Raw genomic sequence first — 21,156 nt, forward strand, 5'->3', positions numbered from 1 at the left:
AGACGCAGCCCCAGCCTAGTCACATAGCAACAGGGGCCCCCTGAGGGTCAGGGCCTTGCCCGGGGCCCTTAGATTTGCCAGCAGCTTGCCAGCTGGGCTGGAACACCGGGACACTGGGCCTCTTTCCCTGGGCACCAAGGGTGAAGGCCCAAATTGGGGCTGAGGGTGGGAAGGAGCCCTGCCTTAGAGAGATCCCCTCTGGCCCCACACGTGAGGGTCTAGGCTTGGGCACATTGAGAATGGGATGGGGTCTCAGCTGGTGACACTTGGACCAAGTCAAGGACTCTTCAGGCTCACGCACAGCCTGTCACCCCCACAGTTCCACCTGGGGGCTGCCTGTCCTGGCCAGTCCTCACCTTTGAGGTGCCTCCTGGGCTTCAGGCCCCTTCTCCTAGCCTCCCAGCCTCCTGCCTTCCTGTCCCGGCCTCTCAGCAGCCACTGTGCCCTCTTGCACTGGAGCGGGGAGGGAAGGGGGTCTTGCTGATCCTCGAGAGCCTGAGTTTGGCCACCTGAGGCCCTGCTTCCTCAGCCCCCACTGCAGCTACGGCCTGGGGCGCGGCCTGCTCTTCCTCCCAGGCTACTTGGGGTGACTCCTCTGGGACAGCCCTGGCCTGGCAGGGGCCTTCCAGCTGGGTCTGGGGGGCTGGGTGGGGGCTCCATGGGCACCCTCTCAGAGGTGGGCCACACCTGTGCCCAGTCCAGCTGCCCGTCCTCAGGCCTGTCCCAGCCACCATTCTTGGGAATGGGTTGCCCCCCTGCAGAAGGAGCCGGTTCAGGCTGGGGTGGCCAGGACCCCTGAATGGCTGAGAGGCCACACCTCCTTCCCCCTAGCTGGGGGTCAGCTACAGGCTGGAAGCCCTCCCTCCCTCTTTCTTTTTTTTTTTTTAAATCCTCACCTGAGGATATTTTTTCATTGATTGTTAGAGAGAGTGGAAGAGAGAGGGAAAGACACAGAGAGAGAAACATTGATGTGAGAGAAACACATGGATTGGTTGCCTCTTGCACAAGCCCCAACCAGGGCCCAGGCCAGGGAGAAGCCTGCAACCGGGGTACATGCCCTTGACCGGAATCGAACCCGGACCCTTCCGTCTGCAGGCCAACGCTCTATCCACTGAGCCAACCCGGCTAGGGCGCCCTCTCTCTTTCTCTCTGTGCCCAGGCCTCACTTCTGCCTTTCTGTCCTCTCTCCAGGAGCTCCCATCCTTCTGTCACAGACCCCCAAGGCCATCAAGTGTCAGAGATTTCCTGGTTTCATGGCCCCAGCATAGGGGACCCCTAGCACCAGAGTCACCCTGCCTGCCTCTCAGAACTGAGGCAGCTCTTTACTGTTGCGGACCCTCCATCTTGTCAGGACAAGGCATAGGTAGGCCCCTGGGGTGGGCACAGGAGGGCTTCAGTGGCCCGGGCAGAGGGGTTGAGCCTGCTCCTATGCCTCCGGGGCCCCGTGGGTGCTGCCTGGGCAGGAGGGTGGGCATAGCCTCTGGAGATCCGAAGGGGTCACTGCCACCTGGCAGCTTGTTTTCAGAAGTGGGAGCCCTAGTGCCTGCTGGGAGGGGAGGTTGCTGGGGGCAAGGCAAGCCCAGAGGCCACTTAAAAGGGTCACCAGCAATGGCTAAGGTGGGGCAATAGCCCCCAGGCCTCCCCTCCACTGCATGGCGGCCCCGTTTAACCAGTACTGACCATAAGCCTCCCTGCAGGTCCACCCCTGGCCCTTCCTGCCCCACCCCCAGGCCTGGGGGTGGGCCGACAACCAGTGGCCACACCATAGCTGGTTTCCTGGGGCCCCTTGTGCCACCCCACCCCAGCCCCGGGCCCCCCACTTCCAACCTCCCATGCTTCTCTCAGTCTCCCCAGCAGGCCCAGCGCAGCCAGCTCAGCTCCCCAACCAGCAAATCCAGATCCATTCTTCCAGCCCCACTACAGTGGCCCCTCCTGGGCGGGGGGCTCTTACCTCCCCTGCTCCCACCCTGCGGGATGGGCACGGGGCTTCTAAGAATCTGCAGTCCACCCCATGCCCTCCAGGGATGGTTCCCTGAGGCCATGGGCCCCTCTAAGGCCCCTTCCCGCACCCAAGGTGGGCAGCCTTGGGTGACCAGCTTTTTTTCCCTCTGCCCCAGCCCTGGGGGGTTCCACTGGTGGGACAGGGCGCTCCCCTCCTGCCAGCCTCCTCCTGCTGGTGCCACCTACTCACCATCGGGACGCCCAGGCATGATGGGCAGCAGCAGCTGCAGGGCAGGCAAGCCCGTGGGGGTTGGTGGGGCCATGGGCTCTCTCAGGCTCGGCCTCTGCTGAGCCAGGGCCCCTCCAGGGCAGCACCCCACCCAGAGAGCCAGGACAGGGAGCAGCATGGTCTTCATGGCCACTGTGTGCAGGCCACGCAGGGCGCCTGCGTCGGCAGAGAGAATGAATAGCTGGGAGCGGTGGGAGCGGTGGCCCTGGCAGGAAGGGACACCTCGGATGGCACCGGACAGTCCCGCTCCCTGAGCTCCTGGCCCTGGCTGCAGTGCTCCGAGCCTCTCCCCACCCTGGCCCTCCCCCAGGGAGCCCCCTCCAAACACACCTCCCCAGGCCTTGCTCCCCACTTTCCCCAGCATCCCTTGCTCCCACCTGAGGAGAAAGGCAGATTGATATTTTCTTGGGCCTCAGCGCTCTCGCTACTTTCCCATAAGGCCCGCATTTATTCTCCACTGGCCCGAGCCCAGTGGCCCCCATGAATGAGGCTTCTGTTTCCACACACAGCGGGCCTGTGAGGCCCACCGCAGAGCAGGCCGCCCACCCGAGGCTGCCAGGTCCTACCTCCGTGGCTGGGAAAGGAGAGGGGCCGGGCCTCGGGTCCTCAGGAGAGGGGGCAGGTGCCAGGCTACCTGGGCAATGGCGGCTCTGGCACTTTGGGGAACCTGTGCGCCAATGCTGAGGACTCCCAATTCCAGGGGAAACAGACACATGGGCAGAGCCAAGGGGGCTAGTTGGACCCAGCCCTTGGGGCCACAGGGCGACCTGGGCATGGGCGCTGGGGTACACAGCTCAGCTCCTGGTCCTTCTACCAGCACCTTGCCTACCTCTGGGCAGTGCCCTTTTCTCCAGGCCTCTATGATCTCCTTCATAAAATGGAGGGGTCCCAGCCCATGTGGCTCAGTGGTTGAGCATCAACCTATGAACCAGGAGGTCACGGTTTAATTCCTGGTCAAGGGCACATGCCCAAGTTTCAGGCTCGATCCCCAGTAGGAGGCGTACAGGAGGCAGCCGATCCATGATTCTCTCTCATTGATGTTTCTCTCTTTCTCCCTCTCCTTTCCTCTCTGAAATCAATGAAAAAAATATATTTAAAAGTTTTTTAAAAATAAAATGAAATGGACGGGGTTCCATGTCCTGTGACCCCCTGGCTGTGTTCCCACCCCAGATTGGAGTGTGTGTGGACCAGGGGCTGCCATCTCTTCGGGGACCCCTGGCCTGGGCAGCCTGACAGTGGCCTGAGCAAGGCCATCTCACAGGTATCCCCAGACTTCTTGGCCAAGAGCCCCAGGTCCCAGTGTAACCACTGTCATCAGGGGTTCCCGAGGTGCCCCCACACCCTCACATGCCCTGTGGCTCAGAGGGGCACCTGTAGGTCAGGATGGGACAAGGTGGAAAGGAGGCCAGGCCTGGGGGCAGGGACGCCAGGGTGGAGCAAGTGTCAAAGAAGAGAGTGTCTGACCAAGGCCCAGGGCCAGCCCTCAGAGGGCCCCAGCCCCAAGCCAACGGCAGGCGGGGGGTGGGGGACAGCCAAGAGGCTGGGCTCACCACGAGGCTGCTCGGGGCCAGCGTTGAGGAAGCTTTTCCTACAGCTCTGTCCAGTGTTGACTTATGTTTGGAAGCGATCTCAAAAAATGAGTTAATTGTGGGCAAGGCGGGGGTGCCGGAGAGGGTGGGGGAGGGGCGGAGGAGGAGCAGGGCTGGGAAGGGCTGTAGGGAAGGAGCTTCCCATCACCACCTGGGGTTCAAGGTCTCGGTCTGGAGCCACGTGGGAGTGCGTGAGACCCAGGAAGGGTTGGACAATGGTCAGGGCAGGGTGTCCCCGCAAGTGGGTCTTCGGTGGGCCCCTCAGCCTCTGCCCACTTGGGTCCGGGTAGCAGTGTGATGGACAGCACGCAGGGTGCAGCAGGGACACCTTGTCCCCTGTCCCATCCAGGGCTCTGGTTCACAGCCTGAGTCTGGGACCATGCAACACGCAGCCTAGAGACAGGGACTGTCTGGGGAGTGAGCACGAGCAAGCACCTTGGGAGCCAAGGATGAAGCCGCCATGTGCCTGTGTGCCTGTGGGTGACACAGGATGACGGGGCTGGCAGTCTGCTGAAGCTGGGGGAGGGGAGCCCTTAGGCACGGGAGGCTTGGGTGTGACTGGGAGACTCATCGAGATTTGCGAGATTTGCAAATTTTTACGCAGGGATCCTGGAAGACTGAGCCACTCTCTCCCCCCGCTTCCCCCCCACTTCCCGCCACCTTCAGGACAGAGAAGGAACGAAGAGAGAGCCTGGCTCACCCAAGTCAGATGCCAGAGGCCAGGCCTCCTGCCTTCCCCTGAGGTGGGCCCTAGGAGACAACTGTGGTGGGAGTCCTGACCCTCCCCCTGCCTGGGGATGGATTCTGGAATTCTGCCCCCCAACCCATTTCCCCTGTTCGCTGCTCCCCAGGCGCTGACTAAACATCCTGTCATCTGGTTCCCATTAGCTGGGCTGGGGGTGGGGGAAGTCTGCTCCCAGGTTCTTTGGCACAGTGGCCCGGAGAAGGGAGGGACCCTTGCTCCTACCCACCTAGGCAGGAAGGGGTGAGGCCTGGCCGCTCACTTCCCCAGCTCCCGGGGGATTCCTGTCCTAGATGCCCTTCCCCCGCGGGGGGACCAGGGGCCACCTACTTTGCCCAGTCTCAGGGTGCCTGGCCATTGTGGGGACCTTGAAGAGCCAGCTTGCGGGGGTCTCGGCAGAACCAGAGGGGCCTTCATGTGCCTGCCCCTCTTGCACACATAGCTCACTCGTGAACTTGGGCTGAGGCAGGCAGGGCCCCTGGCCAGCACTACCCGAGCCGGTGTCTGGAGCGCAGGGTGGGAGAGTGTCGACATTTTCCAGGAACCAGCGATGCAGCCCAGGGTTGCTGGAAAGAGTTTTGGGCTCCCAGCCGTCCCTGGGCGGACAGGCCATTTAATGTCAGGAGCAAGCCTCCCCGCTCAGGGCCTCAGTCTCGTCATCTCAATGTGGTGGACATGGGCTCCTTAGAAAGTTCTAGAATCCGAGAGCTGGAAGGGGCCTAGAGAAATGGCATTAGCTGGTCAAGGTCCCTTCTAGCTGCACAATCCCAGAATTCTAAGGGCAAGGAAGAGACTCCGGCCCCCTTTTGCCCTGCCCTTCCCTTCCATGTGGCCCACTGTCCAAACATGCGTGCATACTCAGCACAAATTGGAACTCAAATTGGCAGCTCAGAGGATGTCAAAGCAACATTCTTTGTCCCTCAAGGCTCCTTAGAACTTCACAGCTGAGCCCTCCCCACCCACCAAATGAGGACTGGAGAATGGATTCTTCACTCATCAAACATTCCTGAGCTTCTGCTGTGGGCCAGGCATTGTGTGCAGTGCACATGGCCAGCTCCCTGCACTCACAGAGCTGACAGTGTAGTGGAGAGCACAGGGACCCCATCGGAAAGAAAGGGGCTGGCCATGATGACTAGAGGGAGGGGCATTTCTGACGGGATCATATGAGGACTGTGAGAAAGTGACATTTGGATGGAGATGTGAGTGAAAAAGAGATAGCCACACAAAAGGAACTCAAGCAAAGAGCCCCCCCCACCCTAAAAAAAGGAGGGATAGCCAGTGCAAAGGCCCTGGGGCAGGAAAGTTTGGGGCCCAATGTGAGAACCAGCAAGGGACCACCAGTGTGGTGGAGCATGCTGAGTTAGAGGTGAAGTTAGTGAGGGCAGGCCAATTTTGCCTTAGATCTTGAAGGAAACAGGCACCTACTGGGGACTTCTTTTAAATCCTCACCCGAGGGTATTTTTTTCCATTGATCTCTAGAAAGTGGAAGGGAGGGAGGAGGGGAGAAAGAGAGATGGAGAGAGAAACATCGATGTAAGAGAGACACATCAATTGGTTGCCTCCCACAAGTGCCCCTGCTGGGGAACCTTTAACTGTGGTACGTGCCCTTGAATGGGAATTGAACGCATGACCCTTCTGTCCTCAGGCCAAAGCTCTAATCACTGAGCCAAACTGGCCAAGGTTCTACTGTGGATGTCTGAGCAGAGGACTTACTAGTACATGATCTCATCCTATATAATCCTATATAATAAAAGGCTAATATGCAAATCAACCAAACAGCAAACTACTGGTCGCTATGATGCGCACTAACCACCAGGGGCAGATGCTCAATGCTGGAGCTGCCCCCTGGTGGTCAGTGCACTCCCACAGGGGTAGTGCCATTCAACCAGAAGCTGGGCTCAAGGCTGGAGAGCACAGCAGCGCGGGAGCCTCTCCTGCCTCTGTGGCAGTGCTAAGGATGTCCGACTGATGGCTTAGACCCGCTCCTCCAAGAGCAGGGAGTGGGCCTAAGCCGTCAGTCGGACATCCCCCGAGGGCTCCCGAACTGCGAGAGGGTGCAGGCCAGGCTGAGGGGCACCCGCCCCCCCCCCCCCCCCCCCAGTGCATGACTGGCCCAGGGTGGAGGCCTCAGGTGGGGGAAGAGGGTAGAGTCAGAATTGCAGGCCCAGAGTCAAAAGCTGGGAGTCCAACTTGCCCCTGTCAGGTGTGAGACTGGAGATTAAGACAGCCAAGCAGAGACATCCAGAAGGCAGTTCCATGTGTGAATCTGGAGTTCAGGGCTAAGGTCTGGGCTGCTTGTCCTGCCCTTCTATGATCTGTCATTTGACAAGTGCATCAAACCCCCTACTGGGTGCCAAGCCTTCTGCCAGGGCCCAGGCCAGAACGCTGGCTCTGCAGCCAGAGACCACCTTTGTGGTGACCCCCAGAGCGTGGGAGCAGGCCTGTTTTCTCTCTCTCTCTCTCTCTCTCTCAACATTTTGAAAATGTTTTTTAATTGATTTTTTTTTAGAGAGAGAGGAAGGGAAAGGGAGAGAGAGAGTTAGAAACATTGATCAGCTGGGGATGGAGCCTGCAACCCCAGCATGTGCCCTGACCCGGAATTGAACTGGCAACCTCTTGGTGCACGGGACGACGCCCAACCAACTGAGCCACCCGGCCAGGCCAGGCCTGTTCTTGAACCTTCCACATTGTGTCTGAGTAACATCCAGATCAGTATGTGCGCATGCTCATGTGCACTCAGATGCCGGGTCTACCCGTGGGGCGTATGTTCACACATCTATGGTATATAAATCAACGCACAGGGGCCTTTTCCCTCTTTAAGCTTTGAGAAGAGACAAGCCAAACTTTCCATGTCCTCTTCCTGTTGCCAGCAGTTTCTTCCCAAGAGAAAAACTCATCTTGTTTTAATGCCATCGAAACCTCAGAGGATCTGGTCCCAATTAAACAACTTTGCTTGTAGATGCTTTTGTGAGCAGTAAATACATCAGTGATCCAGACTCATGTGTCGTTCCTCCTTGCCCAAGACCTGGTGTTCCTGAGTGAGGAGGAGGGGGAGGAGGAGGGGGAAGAGCGAGAGAGAGAGAGAGAGAGAGAGAGAGAGAGAGAGAGAGAGAGAGAGAGAAAGGCAGACGGAGACAGAGAGAGGAGGAGGGAAGGGGTACGCAAAACCCCAAACGGGACAGTGAAGGCTGGGGATGGGGTGGCGGGTAGTAAGGTGCACTGGCGGTCATGGTCACAGAGAGAGGGGCAGAGGTCTTCAGCTGCTGCAGAGTGGGTGTCCCTGGGGAGGGTGACAGTGGAAGGTGGAAGGAGGGGGCAGAGTGCAATAAGGGTGGCTTTGGGACAAAAAAAGGTCCCAGGTGGGGGATATGGCTGGGTTGAAGGAGTAGGGCCATGATTAGGATGGGGACACGTGGGGAATCACTTCACATCTCCCTCCCTGTCTGAAACCCCATTTGGTCCCTGCCAATAACGTGGGACCTGCTAGACCCCCGTGGAAGCTGCCCGTGCCTCTCCAGGTGGGCATGGAGGGGGCTCAGGCAGAAGACAGAGTCTGGGCAGAAACCAGGGCTCCTGCTGGCCTGGGGGCAAGGGAGCCAGAAGGGGAGGTCGAGCGCCCCCTCCCCCGCCCAACCGGGCACGTTCATGTTCCAGTCCTGGCGCCCGAATCTCCAGCTCCAGACGCATGTGACTCAGCCCTGCCGGCCTTGCCAAGCCGTCTAGACCCGAGTGTCTCCCCGCAGAGGGGGCCATCCCGCCTGCCATTTCCTCTCCCGCCGCCACTGCCACGGGGGTGGGGGGGTTGAGGGGGTGGGGGGAGAGGCTGAGGTCCCCACCCGCACACGTGCCATTTTCCCACTCCTCACTGAGCCCCAAACTCTCCCAGACTGCTGCAAACGGGAGGGAGAGGAACTCAAAAGCCCAAAGGGACCAGGCCTGGGCGTCCACCATATGTGGGGCCTGGAGCAAGGGGTGTGAAGACCCCGGCCCTGGCCTCTGCCCCCATCCGTGTGGGTTCCACCCCTGCCTCCACTGGGGCCAGGGGCTCACTTTGGGTACACCGGGCACACACAGCCTGGCTCTGTCCACACCCCTACAAACGCCTCGGACCTCAAGTGAGATTCACTCTCAGAGGGGAGAGGCCCTAGGAATGGGCTGGGATCTGATGGGGAAGGGGGGGGGGTTCTGGGTATGTGCAATGTGCTCTTGCAGGAGCTTGTGTCCTGGGAGTGGGTGGCATCCACTTGGCTTGGGGAGCCCCTCAGAGGCAGGAAGTGGTGGTGGGGCTCTAAAGCAGGAAGCCCCAGGCAGGGCCAGGTCTGACCGTGTGTGAGGGCAGCACTGCCTAGCTGTCCCATGGGCAGGGAGCCACCTGCCCCTCTCAAGGGCTGGCTCTCCAGCTGCCCTGGCCTGGGATTGTCATGGTCCCCACCCTAGCGCAGGGACCAGAAGTGACAGGAAGAGGAGGCCAAGGTCTCAGCGCGGCATCTCCATCCTCATGTGCCAGTGGACTCCCAATGTGGACATGAGCCTAGAATGAGAACATTCTAGAACTGGCAGTCATCAGTTAGCTCCTGTGTTGACAGTCTCATCCATTGAGGGCTAGGACCACTAGACTCCCCCAGGCCCACACTCATGGTAAGCTCACATCTGTCAGGCCCAACGTGGCAGATCTGGAACCCTCCAGATTTATGCCATCCCAGTAACTTAAAAAAGGGAGAGGGAGAAAGAGATAGAAACATCAATGATGAGAGAGAATCATTGACTGGCTGCCTCCTGCACGCCCCCCACTGGGGATCGAGCCCACAACCCAGGCATGTGCCCTTGACCGGAACCAGGGACCCTTCAGTCCGCAGGCCAATGCTCTATTCACTGAGCCAAACCAGCTCGGGCGGTCCCCCTTTTCTTACTGGAGAATCTTAGAGGGGAGTAGACTGGAGGGCGCCTCTGTCCTCCAAGGCTGCCCCCTTCCTGGGGCAGGAGTTGGTGGGCCCTGTGGGGCAAGGCCTTCATCCCTGCTGGATGCAGCAGATGCCAACCCATCTCCTCTTCCTGGAGAGGTAAACCCTTGAACTTCAGATTTCATTGGCTATATTTGTTAAGGGGACTCTGATTAAGATTCACCTCGCACCCCAAGGTCTGCTGCTCAGGCAGCTGGAACAGTGGGGTTGAGATGCTCTTGCCCCCCCCCTTGCCCAGTGCCCTGCACAGCTCCCACCGAGAGCCCCCTGCTCTAGGGCAGGGAGGCCATCGGGTGAAGCTGCCTGGCTGGCTGTACATTTCTGCACAGAGTGAGGTGCTTCGTGTGGCAGCTGTCTCGGCCTCTACTGCCTGCCAGCCTGTCCGTGGCTCAGTGGGGCCAGTGTCTGTCAACTGGTCGCATTTTCCAACCTGTTTTCCAAGCACTGACATATGGCTGAGGCCCTGCTGGGATCTATGGCCAAGTTTCCCCCACGATCAGGAGGTTGGCTCTTGCTGCATGCAGTGTCTGGGTCTGCCCCAGGCCCTATGGTCTCCTCTGATCACCCCCACACCTCTGCACGCCGCCCCCCCCCCAGAAGGGTTCTTTAGTCCCATTTTCAGCCCCTGACCTGCACAAGCCTCCCTCACAGAACCCAGGGACTCTGGGCAGGAATGACCCTTAGAGAGCTGTTCACTCCTTCACTGTAGCAACCCATCCCTCCACATCCTTACTTGCCCCCCATCCCCGACCCCGGGCTTGTACACCTAAGACAGGGAGCTCCCTCCCTTTTCAGGCAGCAAGCTAGTATTTAGACAGTGCCCTCTGGGAGAAGGACTTCCTTGTATTGAGCTTGAGTCCACATTTCCAGAAGTTTCTACCACTCGGCCCTTTCTTCCCCACAGCAGTCTCTGTTGCCATCCCAGCCTCCAGCTTTTCCAGTAGAGGGTGCCTGGGAGGCACCATGATTAGGGGGGGGATGTGGGCTGGGAGGCTGGAGCCTGCTGCTGCGTGCTCAGCAGCATCTCCATGGGCTGAGGGCTGGCCAGCAGGTCCTCTATGTAGGCGGATGGACCCCATCGCCCCTTGAGATGTTCTTCTCTGCCCTCAAGGCCCTGCCAATCTCTCTGCGTCCCACCCTGTGCCGTAGACAGAGCTGCTGAGTTGGGAATGGGCTGCTTAGAGTACTGGCTCCATCGGGCTGGGTGGAGAAGGGGAATTTTCTTCCAGAATACACAGGGGCTGGTTTCTTCCTGATTCTCAGGAGCAGAGGATATGGGGAGGGTGGGGGAGGCTACCACACTGCCGTGGTTTCTCCCGCCAAATTCCCCAGTCCTAGGAAAGATCCACAGAAAAGAACCCACAAAAATTTGAACGTCTGAGCTGGGGCTGTGATTGCAATGAAATTTTTTAAAAAGAAAGAAAAACAAAAAGAGAAAAAGAGATTTAGAAAACAACCCAAAGTCCCTATAGCCCTCAGCGGCCAGAAGGACCCAAGGCAGCAGCAACATGGGAGGGGGAGGGGGAGGGGGAGGGGGAGGGGGAGGGGGTCTTAAGGTGCTTTGCCTGTCATTGGGTCCCTGGGCCCCTGGGCCAGGGCTGGCTGTCCCTTCAGCTCAAGTTCAGAGGCTCTGAGGCTCCGAGGCTCCGAGGCTCCGTGTCCTCAGAATAGATTGGAATTACAAACTGTTCAATAAGGCCTCAGGCCCTACCCCACAAGGCCAGGCCGGGGTCCCTTCCTGTTAGCCCAGATTCCTGCCCACCCCCTTCTCCCAGACAGAGCTGAGCCCTCTCCTGTCACTCAGTTGACTGCAGTTGCTTCCTGCCAGGTCCCCAGGTCTCCCTGCCTCTAGACTTGTCCCCTGATCCCACCCTTCAGGAAATGGCAGGGGGAGGCACGGAGGAGGGATAGACCCTGGAGAGGACAGAGGAAGGCTGGTAGCCGCTGCCTGCCACTGGCTCCCCACTCCTTGGGCATTAGCCACCCTCCAGCTCCTTCCCACCTAATCTGATCAGCAGGTCTTGGGGATGTGGGCATTCACTGAGTTGGGGGCTTTAGAAGTATGGGAGATGACCAGCTGACAAATTTCATTCCAGACTTATTTTGAGAGATGCAAAGAAATGTGTAAGTGGACAGGCAGAAAGGAGCCACAGAGCCTTCCAGGAAGGCCAAAGACTGTCTAGGGGAGGAGGAGGGGGAAGTAGCAGGGCCCAGCATAATAACAATAAACTTTTATTCTTACATAGTGCTTTTTATGTGCCAGGTACTGTATTAGGTATTTAACAACCCAATGAAGTAAGTGCTCTTATTATTCCCATTAAGTGAGGGCAAGTGAGGTTAGGTAACCCGCCCCAAATCACACAGCTAGTGACTGTTGGGGTCGGATTCGAACTCAAGAAATTCCCCTTTAACTCCAGTTGTGTGGGAAACAGGAGGTAGAGCATAGCCCTGGGAGACTGGACACAAGTCCCAGTTCCATTCCGTCCCCAAAGCTCCCCTTCATCCTCCCAGGGAGAACCCGACCAAGGAGCGCCCTCTCCTGGAGGAGGCTCTCCCGCATGCGTCACCGATCTGGTCGCCCACGCAAGTGACGCGAGCCAGGCTGGTGACTGAGAGCCCGCCCAGGCTCCGCCCACTGCCTCGCCCCGCCCCTCTCTGGCGCGTGAGAAATCCAATGGGAAGGCGCGGTGGAGGCCCCGCCCCGTCTCAGACTGGTGGGCGGCAGGACTGCGGCTACTGCGTGATTGGCAGCAACGCTGGCCTGTGAGCCCCGGGCGCCACGAAGAGCCTGAAACATGGCCGAGCTGGGTGCTGCTGCTGGTGCTGCCGCTGCTGGTGCTGACGCTGGCGCTGCTGCCGGCGGTGATGCTGCCGCTGGCGCTGGCGGAGGCTGCTACTGCCCCGAGAACCAGGCTGAGGACAGAGAGTCCAAGCTAGCCATGGATGTGTTTGAGAAGCTGAAGGTGCTGCGGGCCCAGGGAACCACCCGGGGCGGCGGCGGGGGGCCGGGCGGCGGGGCTGGCGGGCCTCCCTCGGAAGTCGGTGGCGCTGTGTGCACCGCCCCTATCTCCCCGCTGCGCTCCCGCTATTGGGAACGCCTTGAGGGGTGTCCGCATCTGCCCCTTGGGCGGCCCCGGGCTTTCTTGCTGTCTCCACGGCCAGTGTCTGGTAGTCCTGGCCAGCGCCTTCTGGGCGCGCGAATCAAGTGCAAGGAGGGGGAGGGAACAGACCGTTAGTTTCGAGGGGCGGGGGGGAGGGGGGCTGGGGAGACAGGCGGGCAGGGTCCATGCCCCATGCCAATCTGCGTCACAGGCCAATCTGCGTCACAGGCCAATGGTCTTAGTAGTGAAGAAGCCCACTACTTAAGGTTGGGTAGCTGTCCCTGGTTCCACTCTCCCCGCCGTCTCCTCCTACCCTCCCCCGTGCGCCTGCCCCCCTCCCCTCCCCTGCGGGTGTTATTCTCTTCCCCTCTCCTCTGTCTCCCCTGCTCTATCCCCCTCACCTCCCCCTTCCCCTGTCCCCTCCCACTTCCCCCTCCCCTGTTCTATCCCCCTCCCTTCCCCCTTCCCCTATCCTCCTCTCCTCCTCTGTCTCCCTCTCCTCTACTTCCCCCCCCCTCTTCTTCCCCCCTTCTCTCCCCCTCCCCTCCATTTCCCCTCCCTTCTTTTTCACTTTTCCCCTCCACTCTCCTTCTCTCTCTTCCCCTCCCTGGCCCTCTCCCCTCCCTTTTTCCCCTCCCCTTTTCTCCTCCCCTTTTCCCTTTCCCTTCCCTCTCCTCCCCTCTCCTCCCCTCCCCTGTCCTCCTCCCCTCTGCTCCCCTCCCCTCCAGAAGAGGCCCTGTGGGCCCCATCTCCCTCCCTGTCCTTTTAGTCCCTTAGCCAGGAGCTTGCATTGACGTCTCAGAATCTTGCTAAAGCCCTTATTTGCTACTAGGTCAGATTGCTATGGGAGCCCAGAGAGGGGCGTATTTTATGGAGGTGGGGTGGCAGGCTGTCATAGTTGGGGATGAGAATGAGGGGAATTTACCCCCGGGCAAGATGGAGGGGAGGACGCTGCAGGGTTGGAAGTGCTAACAAGCCTGGTGTGTGCCCGGTGGCAGTGAACATACGTGGAGGAGCAGCAAGGGCATGAGCACAGAAGTGATTCTGGTTTTCTAAAGCTTCCTGGCTTTCCCCTTCCTTGCTTAGGACCTCCAATGCCCCTTCCTCAAGGGTCTTCACATCAAACAACCAGAGACTGTGAAGCAACTGCTGTGTACTCCCTCGAAGTACCGCATGGATATCCTGCAGTGGATGTATACACGGTAATGGAGCAGCTGCTTCCTCCCCCATTTCAGTGACACACGTGGTGCCACTCAACCCACCTGAGCCAGATAGAGTTTGTTCTGTCCCTGGTTCCCTCTCCCGCCCCTCTCCTCCTCCCGTCCCCTCCCCCCTTACCCCAGGGGCTCTGTTCCCTACCCCAGATCACTGTGACAACAGCTGCTGAGGTAAGAAGTGCCAGCTATGGAGCCATGGTCAAATTTGGGGTGAAAATGCCCCCCCACCATTGCTTTGGGGAGTCTCTTCACCACTTGGCTGAAGAACTCAGCTTGGCTTCTGAGCATTCTTTTTTTTTTTTTTTTTTTACGTTGACTACTGATTTCCAGACTGGAAGGAGCCTGAGAAATGATCTACTCAGTTTAGTCGTTTTGTTTTCAGACTGGGAACCTGAGGGTCAGGCTGGTGTTGTAACTGCCTCGGGTCTTATCACTCAGGAGTGACAAGCAAGCCAAGACCCCCTGTTTCCCAGTCCTTCAGGTCAAAGTGTGGCCTGGTGTATGTGCTTGGCACTGTGTAGGGCAGTGGTCAGCCACTGGTGTAGGGGAAGCAAAGCCTGCCTTGATGGCAAGGGAAAGATCTAGAAAGTCCACAGAATGTCTGTTTCTTGGGAGCAGCAGCCCCTGAGCTGAGCATCTGTCTTAATGCTCCAGTGGGGAAGACAGGCCCTGTGCTTTTGGACATGAGCCCCAGGGATGCCCAGGCAGGGTTGGTACAGGCGCCTTTCATGAGGCCAGGCCTGGGCCTGCCCCTCTTCAGCCTGGCCTGTCTGCCTTTGCAGCTGCAGAAGACACCTGGGCAGGAGCCTGGCAGTGGAGGATCGAGGGTCTAGCCCAGGGGTGGGCAAACTTTTTGACTCGAGGGCCACAATGGGTTCTTAAACTGGACCGGAGGGCCGGAACAAAAGCATGGATGGAGTGTTTGTGTGAACTAATATAAATTCAAAGTAAACATCATTACATAAAAGGGTACGGTCTTTTTTTTTTTTAGTTTTATTCATTTCAAACGGGCCGGATCCAGCCTGCGGGCCGTAGTTTGCCCACGGCTGGTCTAGCCTGAACCCAGCTGGTGCCTGCCGGGCCACTGGATATCAGCAGGCCTGGCCCTGAGCTGGGTGTCCTAGGACGGCCAGGAGGAAGGAAGAGGCATTTTCATGCTTAAGTCTCTCCTGCTGCATTGCAGGCTCGTCCCTCAGGTTCACCACAGACCTTGGTATACCCGCACTCATAACCTTTTGCTCTCGCTCACCTGTTCTCCCTCCTGGAAGTGCCCTTCAGGTCTCTGCATGTCGCACATACTCTGACACAGCCTTCAAAAACCCAGGTCACACGTCCTATCTCCTTTTATTTATTTTTTATTTTTAAAATATATTTTTATTGATCTCAGAGAGGAAGCGAGAGGGAGAAAGAGATGGAAACATCAATGATGAGAGAGAATCATTGACTGGCTGCCTCCTGCATACCCCCTACTGGGGATCGACTTCACAAACCAGGCATGTGCCCTTGACCGGAATTGAACTGGGGATCTTTCAGTCCACAGGCCAACACTATCCACTGAGCCAAACCAGCTATGACTTATTTTTTATTATTTAAATTTTTTTAAAAAAATTAATTTTAGAAGAAGTGAGAAAGAGAGATAGAAGCATCCACGTGAAAGAGAAACACATTGCTGCCTCCCGCACACGCCCTGACCAGGGGTCAAACCTGCAACCTTTTGGTGCATGGGACAATGCTTCAACCCACTGAACCAGGGCACATCCTATCTCTTTTTTAAAGGTCTCGCTTGCGGTGGCTCAGTGGTTGAGCATTGACCTATGAGCCAGGAGTTCACGGTTCGATTCTGTGGTCAGGGCACATGCTCAGGTTGTGGGTTCAATCCCCAGTAGTGAGCATGCAGGCGGCAGCCGATCAATGATTCTCTCTCATCATGGATGTTTCTATCTCTCGCTCCCTTTCCCTTCCTCTCTGAAATCAATAAAAATATATTTTTTTAAAAAAGTCTCCAGTTTCCAGAGCAAAACATATTCTTTCTTCCCCTGGACACCCACAGCCTTGGAGCACACTCCTGCCAGAGTCCTCAGCCTGTTGCTTTTGTCTTGCCCGCTGTCCTGTTTGGCTCTGCAAAGCACTGAGAGCTGCTGGGGCAGGTACCAGGCAGGGCTTCCCCACCAGGCCGGACTGCAGCGGTGTTGTACTGACGAGGGCCCAGGGGCACATGCGCACTTGTGCCGTTCCAGGTGCCTCAGATTCGGATGGGTGCCCTCCAGGAGCTGGGGCTTTAGTGGCTGCAAAAGGCCAAGACACAAATCCCAGTATTGGGCACACCTCCACAGTCTGTGCCGCGGACACTGGCAGGGAGGAGGTGGCATTTGACCTGGGATGGAACAGGTGATGGTAGGTGCTCATTTCCACAGGAGCAGGGAGTTGTGTGGGAGGGAGAGCCAGGTAGCAGCAGCCTGAATGGCGGCCCAGGGCAGCTCACGTGGAGCCTTGCAAGCCACATGAGGCCTTTGAATTTGGTGCTCTGTGCAGGAAGAGCGTGGGACCAGGGAAGTGCCATACTGAAATTGGCATTTTGGCAAGGTGACACGGGTTCTGTGGCAGATGGATTTGGAGGGGAGAGACCGGAGGCAGGGAGACCAATATGGAAGGTGTAGCAACAGCTGCAGGGAAAGATGGCAGGCTCCTGGCTCAGAGTGGCAGATGGCTCACGTGCCAGCCATTGCCAGCCCTGGAGGGGCCAGCGCCTTGTCCAGGAACCTGGGAGGAGAGAGAACTGAGAATAGCCTGGACTAGTGCTGGGGTCTTGAGCTCCCTCCCAGGAGGAGGGAGGCCAAGGCTATGGCTTGGAGATCCTGGGGGAGGGAGCCCAGATCTGCCTGGCCAGAGGAAGCTGGGCACTGGGTCTCTCTGCTGGCCAGGGAGGCATGGGAGCAGTCCACAGCTGCATTCCTCAGATGCTTTTAGTACTTTTTTAAACACAAGAAACTGAATCCTTTTAATGATCCCACGCTGGCAAAAGTGCTATAGTCCTTTCAAGGGCCCGAAAAGAGGATTGGACAGAGTTCACTTTCCCCCCCAAGTTCATGTTGGCTTTCTTTGCACGTGGCTTTCCATTTCAGGCCTCGTTTAGGGCCACCTTGTTCACCCCTCTCTTGGCAGAACCTGGGAGCTGCACCCAGCATTGGCTGGGGAGCTCAGCATGGCAGCTCTTGGTGGCCTAAATGCCAGTTGAGCTGGCCCTCGGTGCAGGAGGGGAGCAGAGCCACAGGTCCCCTGGGTGGATGAGTTCGTGGAACATGAGTTTCCTTGGCTCGCAAAGAGCTGTACTTGCTTTCAAGGCTTTGAACGCTGTTCATTTCTGCCCCGCTCCCTGCTGCTCCAGGAAAATCGACTTTAATGAAAGCCCTTCCCGAGCAAGGTCACTTAGGCTTTTACGGACTTGTTCCTTAGCGTGTCGAAGTGCTTTGCTGTGGTTCAGCCTGCTGGACCGCTGAGCACTCACCAGTGTTTGGTGCCTTGTGAGTGGGAACGTTGCCTGGCAAGCAGGCCCAGGGGCCAGCCTCCTAGCATTTCACAGGGTGGGCGCTTTCTCCTGCCCTTTCTGCCCCTGCCTTTTTTGGCAGAACAGGGATGGGGTGGGGCTGTGTTGCCTTAATGAGGTATGAAGACAGGTGCAGCTGAGCAGCTGAGGCTGCTTGGTCCAGCCCCCTCTCTACTACAGTCCCAGGGGTCCCAGGCCCCACTAGCTCCCAGGGCCCCAGCATGGTCAGGGCAGGTGTGGCCTGGGACAAGGCATTTCTAGGCATGGCCCCAGGGAAGGAGCAATGAGCCCTCGCCATGGAACAGTCAGCGTGATGAGAAGGCGCAGTCTCTAGGTATCTTGATGTCTCTTGTCTTTATGTAGGGAGGTCCCACCATGGCAACCCGCTCCTGGGGCTCACACCATGGCCTCCTCACAGAGGGGACCCAGCGGGAGGCCTGAGCTGCATGTCACTCGTGCTGCCTGTCAGGCACTGTGGCCCTTACTGCCTTTGGATGTGGTCTGTGTCTGGAAAGGGTTCTGTCCATCAGCTCAGCATCTTAAGGCAAGATGCTTATGGGTGGCCACTGTTTCATTTATCGGTGTGGTGTCATCGAGGCTGAGGCTCCGCCACACTAGGAGGGGCAGCTAGAATTGCTGTCTCACCACCCAGGAGGTGGGGCGTGTGAACCCAGAGCCCATAATACTAGGAGCCCCCAAATGGCTTAAAGTTGTGACCTGGAGTTAACCCCCCAAACCCTCACTGCTGATTAAAAAAAAATACACTTTTTTTTTATTGATTTCAGGGAGGAAAGGAGAGGGAGAGATAGAAACATCAATGATGAGAGAGAATCATCCGTTGGCTGCCTCCTGCATGCCCCTTCTGGGGATCGAGCCTGCAACCCATGATGTGCCCTGACTGGGATCGAACCACGATCTCTTGGTTCATGGGCCAATGCTCAACCACTGAGCTACACCGGCCGGACAGTAATTCACTTTTTAGAGTTTGTATAAGGAGGGGTCGTGAGGGTGCCTCTGCAGCTCACTCAGCCCTGACTGGTTTTGCTCTTTACCTGCAGGGCCTGTCCCTCCTCGGCACCGGTTCTCAACCCAACAAGTAGGACCCCAGAAGAAGCGAAGATCCAGGGTGAGTCTGTGTGAGGGGAGTTGGGAGTTGGGTGGTGGATTCTGGGCAATTCTGAGCGTGTGCATGACCTCCTTAGTGAGGTATGAATTTCCCATTGGACTGGTGTTTTCTTCTGGATGGTGCACACCCTGTGGATGTTGCTAGAATCTTCTAGAACAGCGGTTCTCAACCTGTGAGTCGCGAACAATGAAAATACATCCTGCATATCAGATATTTACATTATGATTCATAACAGTAGCAAAATTACAGTGATGAAGTAGCAACGAAAATAATTTTATGGTTGGGGGTCACCACAACATGAGGAACTGTATTAAAGGGTCGCGGCATTAGGAAGGTTGAGAACCACTTTTCTAGAATCAGGCTTCCTCCCCCACTGATGTAGCAAATGGTGAGCTGCTCTCATAGGGGCATGTGAATAAGACCAAGAACCTGTCACCCTGCCAGTCCATCCCCTGAGGCACTGTGGGCAGAGACAGCTGCTCCTGCCGATGCCACTGATGGTTATCTCCCTGTGTCACTGGTGTGTGCACGTGCACACTACACCTGGTACTCCTAGGAGCACACCGGCAGCTGGCCCCGGGGGCTTGTCTTGTAACCACTTCTTTTCAATCCTCTCTTGGCAGAAACTGTCCGTAACCCAGTAATGGACATTATTAGATAAAGGGCACCCAATTGCGGTCCTCAGGGTGGTGGCTGACTCTTCATCTTCACAGTGATGTCTCCAAAAGTTGAAATTTCCACGGGCCTGCCTTTGGCCCAGCCGCACCAGGATGGAGTAAACTGGACCCTGGAGTCCTGATCCATGTCCCAGCCGGCACTGCCAAATTAATTATCTGAGTGCAGTTGTCCCTGAGGCTCAAATAGGCCAGAAGAACAGGGCATTGTATCTCGGAGCCTGCAAGGCTGACTTGGGGGCTGGCCTCCCCCCGCACTGTGTCCGCTACTTCCCTGCTGACAGGACCGTGTCCAAGCCCGGTGAGCCTGGCCATCAGACAGCACTTGCATTGTCTAACACACATGCACGCACAGGTGCTAACCCCAGCCCACAGCCTTGACCTTGCCATTTCCGGCCTCAGTTTTCTCCTCTGTAAAGTGCCACGATAACCTCAGCGCTGCCCACCTAGTGGGAGTGTGCTGAGTGTCCAAGCAGGTGATAGACATGAGTGCTTGTCCAAGAGTGTAAATGGGAATCACCAATCCATCGAACAAGTCTTAGTGGAGCACCCGGCACTGTTTTAGGTGCTAGCAGTGCAGCAGGAAGTTATACTGCTCTCACGGTGCTTAGGTGCTAGCGGGGAAAGACAGGTAATAAGCAGAGAAGGCAGCCAGATTCTCAATATGTGGATGGTGAGAAACACTACAAACAAAGGCAGGAGCAGGCGAAGTGGTGCCTGGGTGGGTTGGGAGAAGGGTTGTGCTGTTGACATAAGAAGGCCAGGGAAGTCCTCTCTTTGGAACAGAGACTTCCAGGAAGGGAGGAAGGGAGTCCGGTAAATGCCAGGAAGAATAGTGTTCAGGGCACTAGAACAGCAAGTGCAAAGGGCCTGAGGTAGGCTTGTGTGTGCCTGGCAGCTTTGAGGAACAGTGAAGGGGCCCAGGTGGCTGGTGTTGAGTGGAGAGCAAGGGGAGAGTGGTGGGGTGTGGCTAGAGGGGGATGGGGCCAGATCCAGCCAGGCCTTGTGGGCCACAGAAGGATGTTGACTTTTACTCTGAGGAAAGCTGCAACCTGACTTTGGGTTTCACAGGGTCCCTCAGACCACTGGGCTGGGAATAGGAGGCCCAGGCAGAGGCAGGGAGACCATTGGGAGGGTCTTGCAGTGAACCAGGCTAGAAATGGGGGGGGGGGGCGGGGAGCAGGGTGCTGCCCAGATCCTGGATTTATAGTGAAGGGATGAGGGTCAGCCAGACTCCCCGAGGCTTGGATGTGGGCTAAGCAGGAGAGGGGCCAGGGAGGACACAAGGATTTGGGGTTAAGGGCTGTGGGCAGAGCAGGTGTGCTTGAGGGTATAATTGGCATCGGTACAGCGTTCCAGGATTACTAATACTTTCTCATAGATGCGCTGCTTGCTTCCTGCACCAAACCTTTCAAAGCAGATGCCAGAGTTCTGCCTGTTCTGCCACTGAGGCACGTGGGGTAGGAGATGGGCTTTGCCTGTGAGGGTAAGGACACTGCCACAGTGCTAGGTGGGGGGTGGGGAGTTGGCACTGGCCCAAGGCTTTCTGGCTCCAAGTCTTGGCCTTTCTCTGTATACCAGATGGTTCCTCAGAAAATACCCAGGGCACCCTGGACTCAGTTTCCCAACTTGTAAAATGAAACTAAGGCTCACTTCCTAGGGTTGGTGGCAAGAGGAAAGGAGACGATGACATGAAAGGTGTGTAGGAAATTGACAAATGGGAGCAATGGTTCCTTTTGCTTTGGCCTGGCAAGGTCTCCGAAAAGGCAGCACACAGAGTGTTTGGAAGGTTCTCTGACCTCTGTCAGCTCCTCAGGCAGCTGTAGGTCCCTATATGGAAGACCATGGGATTTGACCCCTTATTTTTAGGTGAGGAAACTGATGCCCAGAGAGGGGCAGTGACTGGGTGCAGGTCACACAGCAAGAGGCAGTCCTAGCACCTAGGTGTGTGGTCCACCTGCTTCCTTATCCA

The 21,156-nt window shown here is 57.4% G+C and overlaps 1 protein-coding gene across 1 annotated transcript in view; it reads left to right on the forward strand.

The window, feature by feature from the left end:
• The first annotated feature begins 12,275 nt into the window (after positions 1-12,275).
• Positions 12,276-21,156, forward strand: part of HAUS7 (HAUS augmin like complex subunit 7) — a 23,527-nt gene continuing 14,646 nt past the window's right edge. The window contains exons 1-3 of the mRNA XM_006087701.3: positions 12,276-12,485; positions 13,710-13,825; positions 18,443-18,510. Coding sequence (XP_006087763.1) covers positions 12,318-12,485; positions 13,710-13,825; positions 18,443-18,510 — 352 coding nt within the window. The 5' untranslated portion in view covers positions 12,276-12,317. The remainder of the gene's footprint in view (positions 12,486-13,709; positions 13,826-18,442; positions 18,511-21,156) is intronic.

Source organism: Myotis lucifugus, unplaced genomic scaffold (assembly GCF_000147115.1).
Source record: "Myotis lucifugus unplaced genomic scaffold, Myoluc2.0 scaffold_40, whole genome shotgun sequence".
In the NCBI taxonomy this organism is placed as follows: domain Eukaryota; kingdom Metazoa; phylum Chordata; class Mammalia; order Chiroptera; family Vespertilionidae; genus Myotis; species Myotis lucifugus.